The 15,071-nt window shown below is 50.1% G+C and overlaps 1 protein-coding gene across 1 annotated transcript in view; it reads right to left on the bottom strand.

Annotated features, from left to right (window-relative positions):
- Positions 1-12,631, bottom strand: part of LOC138787101 (fructose-1,6-bisphosphatase isozyme 2) — a 29,158-nt gene extending 16,527 nt beyond the window's left edge. Inside the window, exons 1-2 of the mRNA XM_069964237.1 lie at positions 12,360-12,631; positions 2,003-2,165 (exon numbers count right to left, since the gene is read on the bottom strand). Coding sequence (XP_069820338.1) covers positions 2,003-2,165; positions 12,360-12,529 — 333 coding nt within the window. The 5' untranslated portion in view covers positions 12,530-12,631. The remainder of the gene's footprint in view (positions 1-2,002; positions 2,166-12,359) is intronic.
- Positions 12,632-15,071: the final 2,440 nt, after the last annotated feature.

Genomic DNA, 15,071 nt, shown 5'->3' with positions numbered 1-15,071 from the left:
TCTCTAATAGCAGCCGCCCGCTCACCCCCAGCCCAGAGCTCACCCCGTGTGTCCAGAGCCTCCCGGTGCACCCTCCAGCACCCGCAGCACACAGCCCCCCTCCCCCCTGGCATCCCTCACTCACCCGCGGCTCCGCCCCCCCTCACCCGCGGCTCCGCCCCCCCCGCGCGATCGCCGCCGGCAAGCTCCGCCCCCGCAATCGCCGCCGGCAAGCTCCGCCCCCGCAAGCGCCCGCGACTGGCTCCGCCCACCCGCAATCGGCGGCGGCAAGCTCCGCCCCTCACAATCGCCCGCGTCCCCGCCAACTCGGCCCCGCTACACCGGCGTCCCCGCCAACTCGGCCCCGCTACACCGGCGTCCCCGCCAACTCGGCCCCGCTACACCGGCGTCCCCGCCAACTCGGCCCCGCTACATCGGCGTCCCCGCCAACTCGGCCCCGCTACACCGGCGTCCCCGCCAACTCGGCCCCGCTACACCGGCGTCCCCGCCAACTCGGCCCCGCTACACCGGCGTCCCCGCCAACTCGGCCCCGCTACACCGGCGTCCCCGCCAACTCGGCCCCGCTACACCGGCGTCCCCGCCAACTCGGCCCCGCTACACCGGCGTCACCGCCAACTCGGCCCCGCTACACCGGCGTCACCGCCAACTCGGCCCCGCTACACCGGCGTCCCCGCCAACTCGGCCCCGCTACACCGGCGTCCCCGCCAACTCGGCCCCGCTACACCGGCGTCCCCGCCAACTCGGCCCCGCTACACCGGCGTCCCCGCCAACTCGGCTCCGCTACACCGGCGTCCCCGCCAACTCGGCTCCGCTACACCGGCGTCCCCGCCAACTCGGCTCCGCTACACCGGCGTCCCCGCCAACTCGGCTCCGCTACACCGGCGTCCCCGCCAACTCGGCTCCGCTACACCGGCGTCCCCGCCAACGCAGCTCTGCTACACTCTCATCATCTCCTTCGTTGTCTTAGCTGTGCTACACCGTCCCCGCCAACTCAGAAAAATGTGGTAATGTCAGAAACTCTCCCATATGTGTAAATGGGAAGAGGAGTTGGGCACTTCCTTCTCAGCTAAACATTGGACCTCTTGGCACTTTCTTGGATTTTCAAGCATAGCAAATACATCAGTCACATTGAATTGATGCATAAGACATGACATGGTATCTTACTTTCTCCAGACTATTCCATTTCAATCTCAACTATTCTAAGTGCACAGTGGACAATATTGGCATCTAATGGCATGGTCTGCGTACATTTTTGGGGAAGACTAGCGATTTTCATGAGAAAACGAAACACAAAGTACATACAATAAGATGCCGGACGGCGGACAGTAATACATCAACTGTTCAATTCTTATAAGGAGTTCATGCATATAACTGGGATATAATACGCTACCTATTATAACTAGAGATGAGCACAACCTGAGCATGCTCAAATCCTATCCTTTGTCATTTGAATATCAGTGACTGAAGTTGGATGCAGCCCTAGGGATACTGGGAAAACATGGATACAGCCTATGGCTATAGCTCTCACTTATTTCTAATTGTGCACATTGTATATGTGAACCTACACATAGTAATTCCATTTTGTTTCAGAGTCTCGGGAAAAAAAGATATGCAAAGCCTCTCTTTAATGCCATCTTTTGGAGGCTGCTTTCCCCTTTTAAGATGCCATAGAACATGACTGGGGATTTGATAAGCGATGTCTATGGTTGTGGGACCAAATGAGCAACGGTTCTCCTTGGGGAGAACCTCAAGGAATCTCTGCACACAATCATTAACCTGATTTGTACTGATGAGGGGCTAAAAACAGAAACAGCTGTCTATTGATGGCTAACTTACCTTTCTGGAGGAGTGTCTAGCTTGGCTTATTAAATCTCCAGTCATGTTCTAAAGCCTTTGATAGGAGTCAGACATTGACTTTAGGGAAAGCTACCTCCAAAATTTGGCATCAAAATGCTTCTTTACCTTATCCTTCTTTCCACAATACTTTACAATGATTACTGACCCTTTTATCTTTTGGTGTAATGATGACTTCTTTGTTTTCTTCAGAAACCATAGCACATGTGGAATATGAGGATTTCAACATGTTAATCACAAGATCATTAGACAGGACATCCAATTTCTTCACTTCATCTCCAGTTACATTCACACTTCCAGCAATGCCAAACCTAAAGGTGCATAAATATCAAGTGTGTAAAGATTTTAAAGCCTGGAAAGACTCTTTAATATTCTTATTGTAGAAAAGTATGTGCACACACTGGTTTTGGGCCACAAATAGAATTTTCCCAGTTGGTCCCATCTATCCTTCCTTAAATCCTTGTTTAAATACAGCCATGTTGGCACAATGTGATGTAAAAACAGTCTAAAGAAAGGTCTAAAATTTTTAGATGTTTTTGCCTAATAAAACAATGAGTCAAAACAGTGTGCGAACGTTGCCTGAGAATTCTCAGAGGCATAACTTGAAGCCAGTCCCCAACTATCATTTGCCCCTACTCATCATAAGGATATGTACATTTTTAACGTACAAAAAGTATGAAATCTATTAAAATAGAAAAAAAAATTCTAGTCCAGTTGTCTGATTTGTAGCTAATGTTAGCCATCTAGCCATTAGCCGGCTAATTAACCATAACTGACAGCGGCAATTAAATGGCTATAGAAAAGCCTTCCCTGGTGTCTAGTAGCAGGATCTACCCCTAAAATACGATCACTTAAGGATGGGCCCTGCTTCTACCTGGGCCAGGCCTTAGCACCAAAATGAGACTGATCCCGGCTTGGCGCTCTATTACTGTGGGCTGCAGCAGCCCATAGTAATCAAGCACTGATCTTATTGATCAATGCACTATATATGTATTGCATTAATCTCTATGAGAGATCAGTGTAGTTAGCATAAAAGTCCCCCAGGAGGACTATAAAGTACAGTTAAAAAATAATAAAAGTTTTTTTTAATTAATATAAAATCACATGCCATAATAAAAGTTTAAATCCCCCCCCTTTTCCCAATATATAAATAAATATAAAAAGAAACATATTTGCTATCTCCGTGCATGAATCACCCAAACTATTAAATTATTGTATTCCTGATCTCACACAGTAAATGGCATAAGCATTAAAACCACCCAAAGTACAAAATTGCAGATTTTTTGTTACATCATATCCAGAAAAATGGTAATAAGTGATCAAAATATCGCACAAAAACAAGCAAGCTACCGATAGAAAGTACAGATCAAAGTGCAAAAACAAAAATTAGCCTGGTCCTGAAGGGGTTAACGGTAAATAATGCAGATTATTAGTATAATATAGGCCTTTGTTATAAAATTATGACCATTATTTACTATGAAATGGTGGCTATCCAATAAAAACGGCCATCATTTTGGCAGTGTGTGAACATAGCCTGTTTGTGTTCACAGAATATACTAAATATTGCCTCCTAAAATCATGACCTTTCACTTAGATTGTTTTACAAACTAACTGAAGAAAGGGGTTGACAGCTGACACAAAACAAACAGAAGACATGCTTAAAATCGCCTGCAGAAAACCTCATGACAGATCTCAGCTTTCGTTTCGCTTTAGTAGGTTTGAAAAGGAGAACTGAGACACAATACCACATTAGAAAAAATAATAAATCCAACAGCACCTTAGAGATAGTTCGTAAATGACCAACTTAGGTTAGTGGGATGCACGCAGGAAGGCTCATGGTATGAGCGCTGGTAACCGTAGAAAAAAGGATTCCCCACAGCATCCAAAGTACTAATGGTGTGTTTATTCACACATCAGGGTACAAAAATGCAACGTTTCGGCCTCCTGGCTTTTGTCAAGCATACAGATACAGTGTTCACTCTGTGAACACTGTATCAGTTTGCTTGACAAAGGCCAGGAGGCCGAAACGTTGCTGCCGGTCCCCCCACTTGGACCGGCGACCCTCTGCAGTGGTTGTGAACTGAGTGCAGTGGTTCACTGACTCGCTCTGCCAGGTTTGGGATGGGCCCCCTTCCCACCCCTCACGCTACCCCTTTAAAATTTATCCCTGCATAGCACACGTGCCGCGCGCAGACACGTCTGCTACAGCCCACCTATGACGGTCGACGTCACTAACTAGACGTGCAGCAGAGGATCCTGGAGGGCTAAGCTGAACAGCAGGAAGCAAGAAGAAGACACTGCTGCTGGGGAGCGATGTGGCAGGTGAACATGTTTTTGTTTTGTTTTTTTCACATGGGGGCTGCATAGCAGGGGCTGCCTATTCTATATGCTGGGGCAGGCTATTCTATATGGTGGGGCAGGCTATTCTACTCCGTTCCATCGAAGTAAATGGAGCTTAAAGCGACTCTGTACCCACAATCTGACCCCAAACCACTTGTACCTTCAGATAGCTGCTTTTAATCCAAGATTTGTCCTGCGGTCAGTTTGGCAGGTGATGCAGTTATTGTCATAAAAAATAACTTTTAAAATTGCAGCTCTGTGCCCTACGGGCGTATCTGTGCCCTAACTTTGCACGCCCTCTCTGTCCTTCCTCCCCGCCCTCCTCATCATTAGGAATGCTCCAGGCAGATTGCCTCCTATTCCCCACCTGTGTTACCACGGCACATGGGCTGGATCATTAAGACACCTGGGCAATGTTCAAACAGAACAGCTTTCTGTTTCCTCCAGGGAAATCCAATTACATAACGGTCTATGTATAAGCCCCCAGAAAGATAGCATGGTCTACTTTTTTGTTTACACTACAGAATACACACTGAAATTTCAAGTGGAGGCTGCATGGCAGACGAAGTTCCACCTGTCCCATTGACTTAATGATATTCTCAAGCTCAATCTGCCCTCTGCCCAAAGAATTGACATGCCAATTCTTTGGGCTGACGGTGGATTGAGCTTGACATTTCAGCACATATTTCGTAGTGTGGACATACCCTTAGGAATGCCTTTGGGCCTAATAAACACCCAGTGCATACCTCCCAACTTTTGCAAAGAGCAAAGAGGGACATGTGCGCCGCGGTCCCCATAGCCACGCCCCCATAGCGACCCTCCATAGCCACGCCCCCATAGCAACCCTCCATAGCCACGCCCCCATAGCAACCCTCCATAGCCACTCCCCTACAGTCACCTGTAACGCCCGGAGTAGTGGATCCACTGGACCGGCACCAGCGATGGCACAAACCTCACCAGGGAGCGGAGTCTAAGGGGCCGCTGGTTTTCACCAGAGCCCGCCGCAAGGCTGGATGGACTTGCTGCGGCAGGCGACCCCCAGGTCGCTACCCCTGGCTTGGTTGCTGGTGTCGGCAGGCGAGGCGTGGCAGGAGATGGCACAGGCAATAGTCTGCAGATGAGAGAGCACGTGACAGGCTGGACACGGGAACAGGTGGAGTGACAGGGGAACAGGAACCAGGAACGGGGACTTGGGACCAGGTAACGGACAGGACTCAGGAACAGGGACTTGGGACCAGGTAACGGACAGGACACAGGAACAACAGGGAGCTGGGCCAAACGCTATGGGAAGCATGTAGAGGCTCCAACACAGGGGACAGGGCATGCTGGGATTTATAGGGGAGTGATTGGGTGCAACTACCAATTAGGAGCGCACTGCCCCTTTAAATCTGAGACAGCCGGCACGCGCGCGCCCTAGGAGGCGGGGACGCGCGCGCCGGCCGGCACAGCGAGAGACAGGAGCGTGGAGAGGTGAGGCGCCCCCCGGGGCCGAACGTGTAGCAGCGCCGGGTCCCTGCACAGGGACCCCGGCAGCTGCATGAGATGGAGGGAGGTCGCGGCGGCGGCCCGGAGCACGGGACGCCGCCGCGGCCGTGACAGTACCCCCCCCCTTTGGCCTCCCCCTCTTTCTAACCTGCAGGAACCTCTTGATGAGATCTTGGTCCAGGATGTTAGCCTCGGGTTCCCAGGACCTCTCCTCAGGACCGAATCCTTTCCAATCCACCAGGAAGAACCTTCTCCCTCTGACAGTCTTCATGGCCAGAATGTCTTTAACAGCGTAGACGTCGTCAGAGACGGCTTGAGGAGCAGAGAACGAAGACTTATCTGAGAACCGGTTCAGAACCACTGGTTTTAATAGGGAAACATGGAAGGAGTTCGGAATCCGCATAGTGGGGGGTAGGCGGAGCTTGTAGGTGACAGGGTTGATGCGTCTTAGCACCGAGAAAGGACCGAGGAATCGAGGGCCCAACTTGTAGCTGGGAATCTTGAGTCGGACATATTTGGCCGAGAGCCAGACTTTGTCACCTGGGAGAAAATTTGTGGCAGGTCTCCTCCTCTTATCAGCCTGATCCTTCATGCGTTTAGAGGCTTTGAGTAATGACTGTCGAGTTTGTTCCCAGATCGATTGCAGGTCAGATAACAACTCCTCCACGGCTGGGACCTCGGAGGATGGAGAGAGAGGCAGAGGAGGACGAGGATGATGCCCGTAGACCACATAGAAAGGAGACTTGCCTGTGGAAGTCGAGTCCAGATGGTTATATGAGAATTCTGCCCATGGGAGTAGATCGGCCCAGTTGTCTTGGCGGCTGGAAACAAAATGGCGTAGGTAGTTACCCAGAATCTGATTGACTCTCTCCACTTGCCCGTTAGTCTGAGGATGATAGGCCGAAGAGAAGTCCAGCTTCACTTGGAGTTGCGAGCAGAGGGCACGCCAAAACTTAGAGACAAATTGAGAGCCTCGGTCGGACACAATGTGAAGAGGAAGTCCATGCAGGCGGAAGATGTGTCGGAAGAACAACTGAGCCAGAAGAGGAGCAGAGGGCAGACCAGGAAGGGCCACGAAGTGAGCCATTTTGGAGAAGCGGTCCGTCACCACCCAAATGACTGTATTGCCCGCAGATGGAGGTAGGTCTGTGATAAAATCCATCCCAATGTGGTGCCAGGGATGGTCCGGGACTGGCAAGGGCAAAAGTAGGCCGGCAGGTCTTTGACGGGGAGACTTATTCCTGGCACAAACTGCACAGGAAGCCACAAAATCTTTGACATCCTGGAGGAGATTGGGCCACCAGTAGTGACGGGAGATCAATTGCCCGGTCTTTTGGGTTCCTGGATGCCCGGCTACCAAGGAGGAATGCCCCCACCTCAAGATGCGTTTACGGAGTGCGGGGCGCACATAAGTCTTCCCGGGAGGCAGTCTCTGCAGAGCAGAAGTGGCAACTGGTACTAGGCGGTCGGGAGGTATTATGTGACGAGGAGATTCCTCTTGCCCCATGACATCGGATGCTCGGGATAATGCATCGGCCTTTAGGTTCTTCTCGGCTGGACGGAAGTGGATGGTATAGTTGAACCGAGAAAAGAAGAGGGACCACCGAGCCTGCCTGGGATTGAGGCGTTGAGCCGATTGGAGGTAGAGGAGGTTCTTGTGCTCCGTGTAAATGTTAACAGGGTGTTTAGCCCCCTCTAGTAGATGACGCCACTCCTCCAGTGCCAACTTAATGGCCAGGAGTTTGCGGTCCCCAATGGTATAGTTCCTCTCGGCAGGGGAGAAAGTCTTGGAAAAGAACCCGCAGGTTCTGGTCTTGCCTGATGTGTCCCTTTGCGAGAGAATGGCTCCTGCGCCCACAGAAGAAGCATCGACCTCGAGAGAAAACGGCCTGGAGACATCCGGGCGGACTAGAGCAGGAGCAGAGGCAAAGGCAGACTTGAGGCTATTGAAGGCTTGTTCGGCCTCTGGAGGCCAACGTCTGGGGTCCGCCTTCTTTTTAGTGAGAGCCACAATGGGTGCGACCAGGGTAGAGAAGTGAGGGATGAATTGCCGGTAATAGTTGGCGAAGCCCAGGAAACGTTGGATAGCTCTAAGTCCCACAGGGCGTGGCCATTGAAGGACAGCTGCGAGCTTGGCTGGATCCATTTGTAGGCCCTGATCGGAGACGATATAGCCAAGAAATGGAAGGCTGCGCTGATGGAAAACACACTTCTCAAGCTTGGCGTATAGATGATTGGCCCGTAGTCTTCGTAGAACCTGACGCACTTGTGCCACATGAGTCTGCTGGTCCGGGGAGAAGACCAAAATGTCATCCAAATAGACAATGACGCAGACATAGAGGAGGTCTCGGAAGATATCGTTCACGAATTCCTGGAAGACCGCTGGGGCATTGCATAGGCCGAATGGCATGACCAGATATTCGTAGTGCCCATCCCTGGTGTTGAAAGCGGTCTTCCATTCGTCTCCTTTACGAATTCGGACCAAGTTATACGCTCCCCTGAGATCCAGCTTGGAGAAGATCTTAGCTCCACGAAGACGGTCGAATAGTTCTGGAATAAGCGGAAGAGGATAGCGGTTCTTAACGGTCACCTTATTTAAGCCCCGATAGTCTATGCATGGGCGGAGGGAACCGTCCTTCTTCTGAACAAAGAAAAATCCGGCGCCAGCTGGAGACGTGGATTTACGGATGAAGCCCTTTTGTAAGTTCTCCTGGATGTAGGAGGACATGGCTTCAGTCTCGGGCACAGAGAGAGGGTATACTCGACCACGTGGAGGAGAAGCCCCTGGAAGGAGGTCTATAGGGCAATCATAGGCCCAATGGGGTGGTAGTGAGTCTGCCTCCTTGGCCGAGAAAACATCGACAAAGTCTTGGTAGTCCTCCGGTAGCCCGGATAGAGGCTTGACATAAGCAGGTGACCTTGTAGAGCACTTGGGTTGAGGAGATCTCAGACACCGGTTATGACAGTCCTGACCCCAGCTGAGAACCTCCCCAGTTCTCCAGTCCAGCTTAGGGGTATGGAATTGCAGCCAAGGAAGACCCAGCAGGAGGTTGGAAGAGGAATGGCGCAAGACATAGAAGGAGATCTTCTCCTGATGTAAGGCGCCCACCTGGAGGACTAGGGGTGCCGTCTGGCTGTACACAGCTTCGGAAAGAATCTCCCCCGTAACCGAAGAGATAGACCGGGGTTGGGCAAGCTGGATAACGGGTAGCCGCCATCTTTGGACCAACGAAGCAGAGATGAAACTGCCAGCAGAGCCAGAGTCGATGAGGGCAGTAGACTGGAAAACTTGCCCTGAGGGTGTCTGGATAGAGACGGGCATAGTCAACCTTGGAGAGGTGGCATTCACACCTAGGGAGGCCTCTCCCACCGGACCTAGGTGCGAGCGTTTCCCGGACGCTGAGGGCGTTGGGGACATCTCTGCCGATAGTGATCCGCGCCACCGCAATAGAGGCAGAGATTTTGGGCCAGTCGACGGTTCCTCTCATCAGTCGTCAGGCGAGCACGTTCCACCTGCATAGGAACCTCTGGAGGCGACTGAGACATGGGAGCCACGGGATTCTGGAACACCGGTGCCAGCCGGGGATGGCGACGGGGCAGACTCAGACGCCGTCCTTGCCGGACCTCCTGCTCTCTCTCGGCGAACCTGGTGTAGACTCTGGTAGCTAGTAGGATAAGTTCGTTCAGGGAGGTAGGCAGGTCCCGGGCAGCGAGCACATCCTTCACTTGACTGGACAGGCCCTTTTTAAAGGTGGCAATCAGAGCGGCCTCATTCCAGTCTAGCTCCGCAGCCAGGGTGCGGAACCGGATGGCGTAGTCACCAACGGAGGAAGTACCTTGGGATAGATTGAGAAGAGCAGTCTCAGCTGAAGACGCACGGGCAGGTTCCTCAAAGACAGAGCGGAACTCGTCCAAGAAGATTCGGAAATTGGCAGCAACCGGATCATTACGGTCCCATAGTGGTGTGGCCCAGGCCAGAGCTCGACCTTCCAATAGGCTGATAATGAAAGCCACTTTAGAGCGCTCGGTGGCAAACTGACTGCTTAAAAGTTCGATATACATAGTGCACTGGGTCAGGAATCCTCTGCACAACTTGGGGTCACCTCCATATTTACTTGGGAGAGCCAGTCGTAGTTTTGAAGAGGTTGCCGGGGGTGATGACTGCTGAGCTGTGGTATGCTGCTGTACGGCTGCAGTCAGTTGTTGGATCAGCTGTGACTGTTGCTGGATCTGTTGAGCCTGTAGGGCGACCACTCGGGCTACCTCACGGATATCAGGCACCTCGCCGGGATCCATGGTTGGAGCCTACTGTAACGCCCGGAGTAGTGGATCCACTGGACCGGCACCAGCGATGGCACAAACCTCACCAGGGAGCGGAGTCTAAGGGGCCGCTGGTTTTAACCAGAGCCCGCCGCAAGGCGGGATACACTTGCTGCGGCAGGCGACCCCCAGGTCGCTACCCCTGGCTTGGTTGCTGGTGTCGGCAGGCGAGGCGTGGCAGGAGATGGCACAGGCAATAGTCTGCAGATGAGAGAGCACGTGACAGGCTGGACACGGGAACAGGTGGAGTGACAGGGGAACAGGAACCAGGAACGGGGACTTGGGACCAGGTAACGGACAGGACTCAGGAACAGGGACTTGGGACCAGGTAACGGACAGGACACAGGAACAACAGGGAGCTGGGCCAAACGCTATGGGAAGCATGTAGAGGCTCCAACACAGGGGACAGGGCATGCTGGGATTTATAGGGGAGTGATTGGGTGCAACTACCAATTAGGAGCGCACTGCCCCTTTAAATCTGAGACAGCCGGCGCGCGCGCGCCCTAGGAGGCGGGGACGCGCGCGCCGGCCGGCACAGCGAGAGACAGGAGCGGGGAGAGGTGAGGCGCCCCCCGGGGCCGAACGTGTAGCAGCGCCGGGTCCCTGCACAGGGACCCCGGCAGCTGCATGAGATGGAGGGAGGTCGCGGCGGCGGCCCGGAGCACGGGACGCCGCCGCGGCCGTGACATCACCACATGCTGCTGACTGAATAGTGCCCTATACAGTATCCAATCCCCCCAAAAATGCCCTATATAGTATCCAGTCCCCCATTATAGTGCCCCACATAGTATCCAATCCCCCACATAGTGCCCCACATAGTAGCCAATGCCCCCATATAGAGCCCCACATAGTAGCCTATGCCCCCATATAGTGCCCCACATAGTAGCCAATGCCCCCATATAGTGCCCCACATATTATCCAATCCCCCATATAGCGCCCCACAGAGTAGCCAATCCCCCCATTAGTGTGGCCCCAGCGAAAAAAAAAACAATAAACCAGTAACTCACCTGTCCTCCGGTCCCAGCAGCCCCTCTCCCGGCAGAGCGCGCACTCCCGTCATCCTCCGGGGCGGGCAGCGGGGTACAGAGACACTGACTGTACCGGAAGTGATTCATGATGGAGGCTGCAGGTCACTTCCGGCACAGTCAGTGTCTGTATACCCAGCTGCCCGCCCCGGAGGATGACGGGAGTGCGCGCTCTGCCGGGAGAGGAGCTGCTGGGACCGGCGGACAGGTGAGTTACGAGTTACTGGTTCATTGTTTTTTTCGCTGGGGCCACATATAATGCGGGACACTGGGTGGCGTTCCGGGACCGCGGGACAGCACCCCGAAAACGAGACTGTCCCGCGGAATCTGGGACAGTTGGGAGGTATGCCAGTGTACATCCTAAACATACATTCAAGACATTATCTAAACCCAAAATTTCCTACCACATCCTGTAAAAAACAACAGGATGTTTCGACAGGATGCGACAGTATGGTGTGAACAGAGGTTTATGAACGGAAAACATCACACATAAATCATGCTGCATGATTTTAATTTGTAATGCAGGCACACTGTTTAATGAACTGCAGCTATAGAAAATAGACCTGTCAATTATTTCCTGGGACCGAAAAGAACAACGGCTGTAGTGTATATACACTACAGCCGTTGTTCCATACACTTAAATGTAATCAATGGCTGTCAATTAACAACGCCATTGTTGCAACCTGCAACAGCGGCTGCTGTTTATTGCAAGAATAAAGGGGGAGATTTATCAAACATGGTGTAAAGTGAAACTGGCTCAGTTGCCCCTAGCAACCAATCAGATTCCACTTTTCATTTTGCAAAGTGTCTATGAGGAATGAAAGGTGGAATCTGATTGGTTGCTAGGGGCAACTGAGCCAGTTTCACTTTACACCATGTTTAATAAATCTCCCCCACAGTGTGTAAACGTGGCCTAGTGTGTGTTCCCACATGGTGGCAGCTGCATGCAATAGAAAACCACACCCACAGGCAGTGCCGAACTACTGCACAATTATGTACGGCCATTCACCACCTCATGTTTGGTACTGTTTTCTGCAGCATCCAGCATGGTTTGCAGCCAATGTTTTGGATGTGAAATTAAGCGCAAAGAACATAATTTGCGCCATTTATGTTGCAAAATATGTCTGGATTTTGGCAAAATAAGTCTGTATTTTGGCACATTACACCCCCCCCCCCCATGTCCTTTACACAAAAAACAAACAAAAAAAAGTTTTTATCGCTTCCTATAGCTTTTGCTTGTAAATGAGATATATTTTAAACCTCAAATTACAGACCAAAAATGGTGTGCACCAAGTCTAACAAATGCAGATCATACTTGTAGATGTAAGGACTCACATATGAGCAATGCCAGCCTTCCTCACGGCAGAAGAAATGGCTTTTATAGCAGTCAGCATGGAATTGAGGAGCTGTGTCAGTTCTCCAGTACCCTTAGCTTGTCTTCCCCTTTCCATTACAAATCGAGTAAGGGTTAACATATCCGTTTCAAATGGGCTTCTGTCTGACATTTTGGCGAAAAGGAGTCAATCTTCTTCACAGAAAAAACAATAATGCTGCTTGTTGCCTCCTCGCAGCTGCTCCAACTATCCACACGCTTATAAATGCTTCACCAGTTGGCCTCCAAGAAATGCACATGTGACCCTGCAGAGCTAAATATCACAGCAGCAACCCAAAGGCTGGCTGGGGGCTGAGCAATAGCCTGCATGGACTCCTAATGCTTGATTGGCATTGTTAAGCTGCATTTCTTTTATATATTCTTTGCAACATAAAGTTTTTTTTGTTTTTTGTTTTTAACAAAAACCCCAGATTTTATTTACATTATAGAGTAATGTTACTGTGTTGTTGAGACTCTGTGTGCAATGAAGCTAAAGGAGAGATATCCAGGATTAGAAAAATGTTTTTACTACCAAATATAAGAGAAACACTCATAGCAAATGTCAAATTATTGCATGTGGTAATGGATCTAGACATTATGTAAATATTGGGTAATATGGAGGAGATTTATCAAATTGGTGTAAAGTAGCCCCTAGCAACCAATCAGATTCTACCTTTCATTTTTCAAGGAATCTGTGAGAATGATAAGTGGAACCTGGTTGGTTGCTAGGGGCAACTAAGACAATTCTACTATATATACTGTATTTTCTTGCGTATAAGACTATTTTTTAACTCAGGAAAATCTTCTCAAAAGTCAGGGGTCGTCTTATATACCAGGTGTCGTCTTATAGGGCGGGTGCTGAGAAAACTTTGGAACCGGACTGGACAATCTGCAGTCATCGCATATGGTGGGGGGAGCTAAAAAATGGCCGCATCCCCTCCGTATGAGCGACCACATGAAGGGCAGAGCAAGCTGCAGGCATCTGGGGTATGGAAAAAAGAGATACGGTAGATTGGCACTGTGCCCAGAAAAACACACCTCTTTCACCCACCTGGCCGCCCTTGTATCCTACTAGTATTACTGTACCTCCCTCTCTGCCTCTCAGATCCTGCTGCTGTCTGATGTTTTTTATTAATTGTTATTTGGTGTGTGTTAGAAGAGGGGTGGTCTTATACGCCGAGCATATCACAAGCTCTATATTTTAACTGGAAATGTCGAGGGTCATCTTATATACCCAGTCCTCGAATTAAGAGCGTTTTGCAAGAAGAGCTCACAGTTTTTCAAAATTGTAACTTGGTTTAAGAGCATTGCTTTGGTTTAGGAGCTCCCTGTACTGGGTGGGAGGGGCATGGCCTGCATAGCGCGGTCTACAGCTATGTACTCTGACCCAGGAAGTCTTGCTCACCTTCCAAATCATAGCAGATGCACTGTAGGCTGAAGCTTGCATCAGTTGACAGGACTGTGGAGGTAATCTCTCCATAGCTGTAACCCCTCTCTCCCTGGACAGAGAGCGCTGCATGTATGTGCCCACATCTGCCCTGCTCATTCCTTCCTGCTCCCTGCAGTCTCTGTCAGCCCTTGTGTTTCCTATCCTCTCCATTCCTGCTATAATGTGCCTGCACTCACACCCAGCTATACACACTGCTGCTATAATGTGCCTGCACTCGCACTCAGCTATACACACTGCTGCTATAATGTGCCTGCACTCGCACTCAGCTATAAACACTGCTGCTATAATGTGTCTGCACTCACACTTGGAAAAAAGTGTCTCTTTTCTAGCCTGTTGTACTACGCTACTGCATTATGGGGATCTGCAGTTCCATCCTATATCTACAAACTGTGACTGTATTTTCAGGTTTATGTACTTACTATACATTACTCCACTTACTATACTTACTCCACATGCTGCTTGCTATACTGTACAGTAACTGATAATATCACATATTCATCTGTTTCTCATTGTTTGCATTATTTTTGAGGAGTGGAACCAACTGTCTGCATTTCTATGATTTCTTATGGGAAAATTTGCTTTGGTTTAAGAGTGGATTTGGATTACAAGCGCAGCCCCGGAACAGATTATGCTCATAATCTAAGGCACCACTGTGTATTATATCATATGATGCAAGATATGATACATATTTTGGGATCTTAATGAATGGAAATGAGATCAGATTACTTTCCAGGCAGAATGATATATTGTATACAGGATATTTGTAAGATTTATGTAAACTATTTGTGATTTTCTTTTGGGATGAACATAACTTTATTAAATCTTCTAAATAAGCCAATGACCTTCTGTCACATTAGCCAAAGTAAGTTATATTTTTAGCACAGTAATATGGGAACATACTCTGTGACATTTGTATAAAGGTCAGGTAACAGCCTCCAATTACATCTTGAACAAAGCTTGTACATAAATTTACCATAACATATTAAACATAATAAAGAGATGCCAAATGCAGGAACAGATCATAGTCTGTTTAAAAGATTTTGAGATCTACAGGATGGAAACCAGAGAGCTGTATTACATGTCCCGATGACTTGGTGTAAGCGAGCGCCAATCTGCTCCCTTAGCCCATACTGTATATACGGTGCAGCCCCTGTAAAATAGTAAACTATACATACCTCTCCACGCTCCCTGACGGAATGCTAGCTTCGGCCAGCTCCCTTTAGTG

Source organism: Dendropsophus ebraccatus, chromosome 3, assembly GCF_027789765.1.
Source record: "Dendropsophus ebraccatus isolate aDenEbr1 chromosome 3, aDenEbr1.pat, whole genome shotgun sequence".
Taxonomy (NCBI): Eukaryota; Metazoa; Chordata; class Amphibia; order Anura; family Hylidae; genus Dendropsophus; species Dendropsophus ebraccatus.
This window is presented reverse-complemented; position numbering and strand designations above follow the sequence as displayed.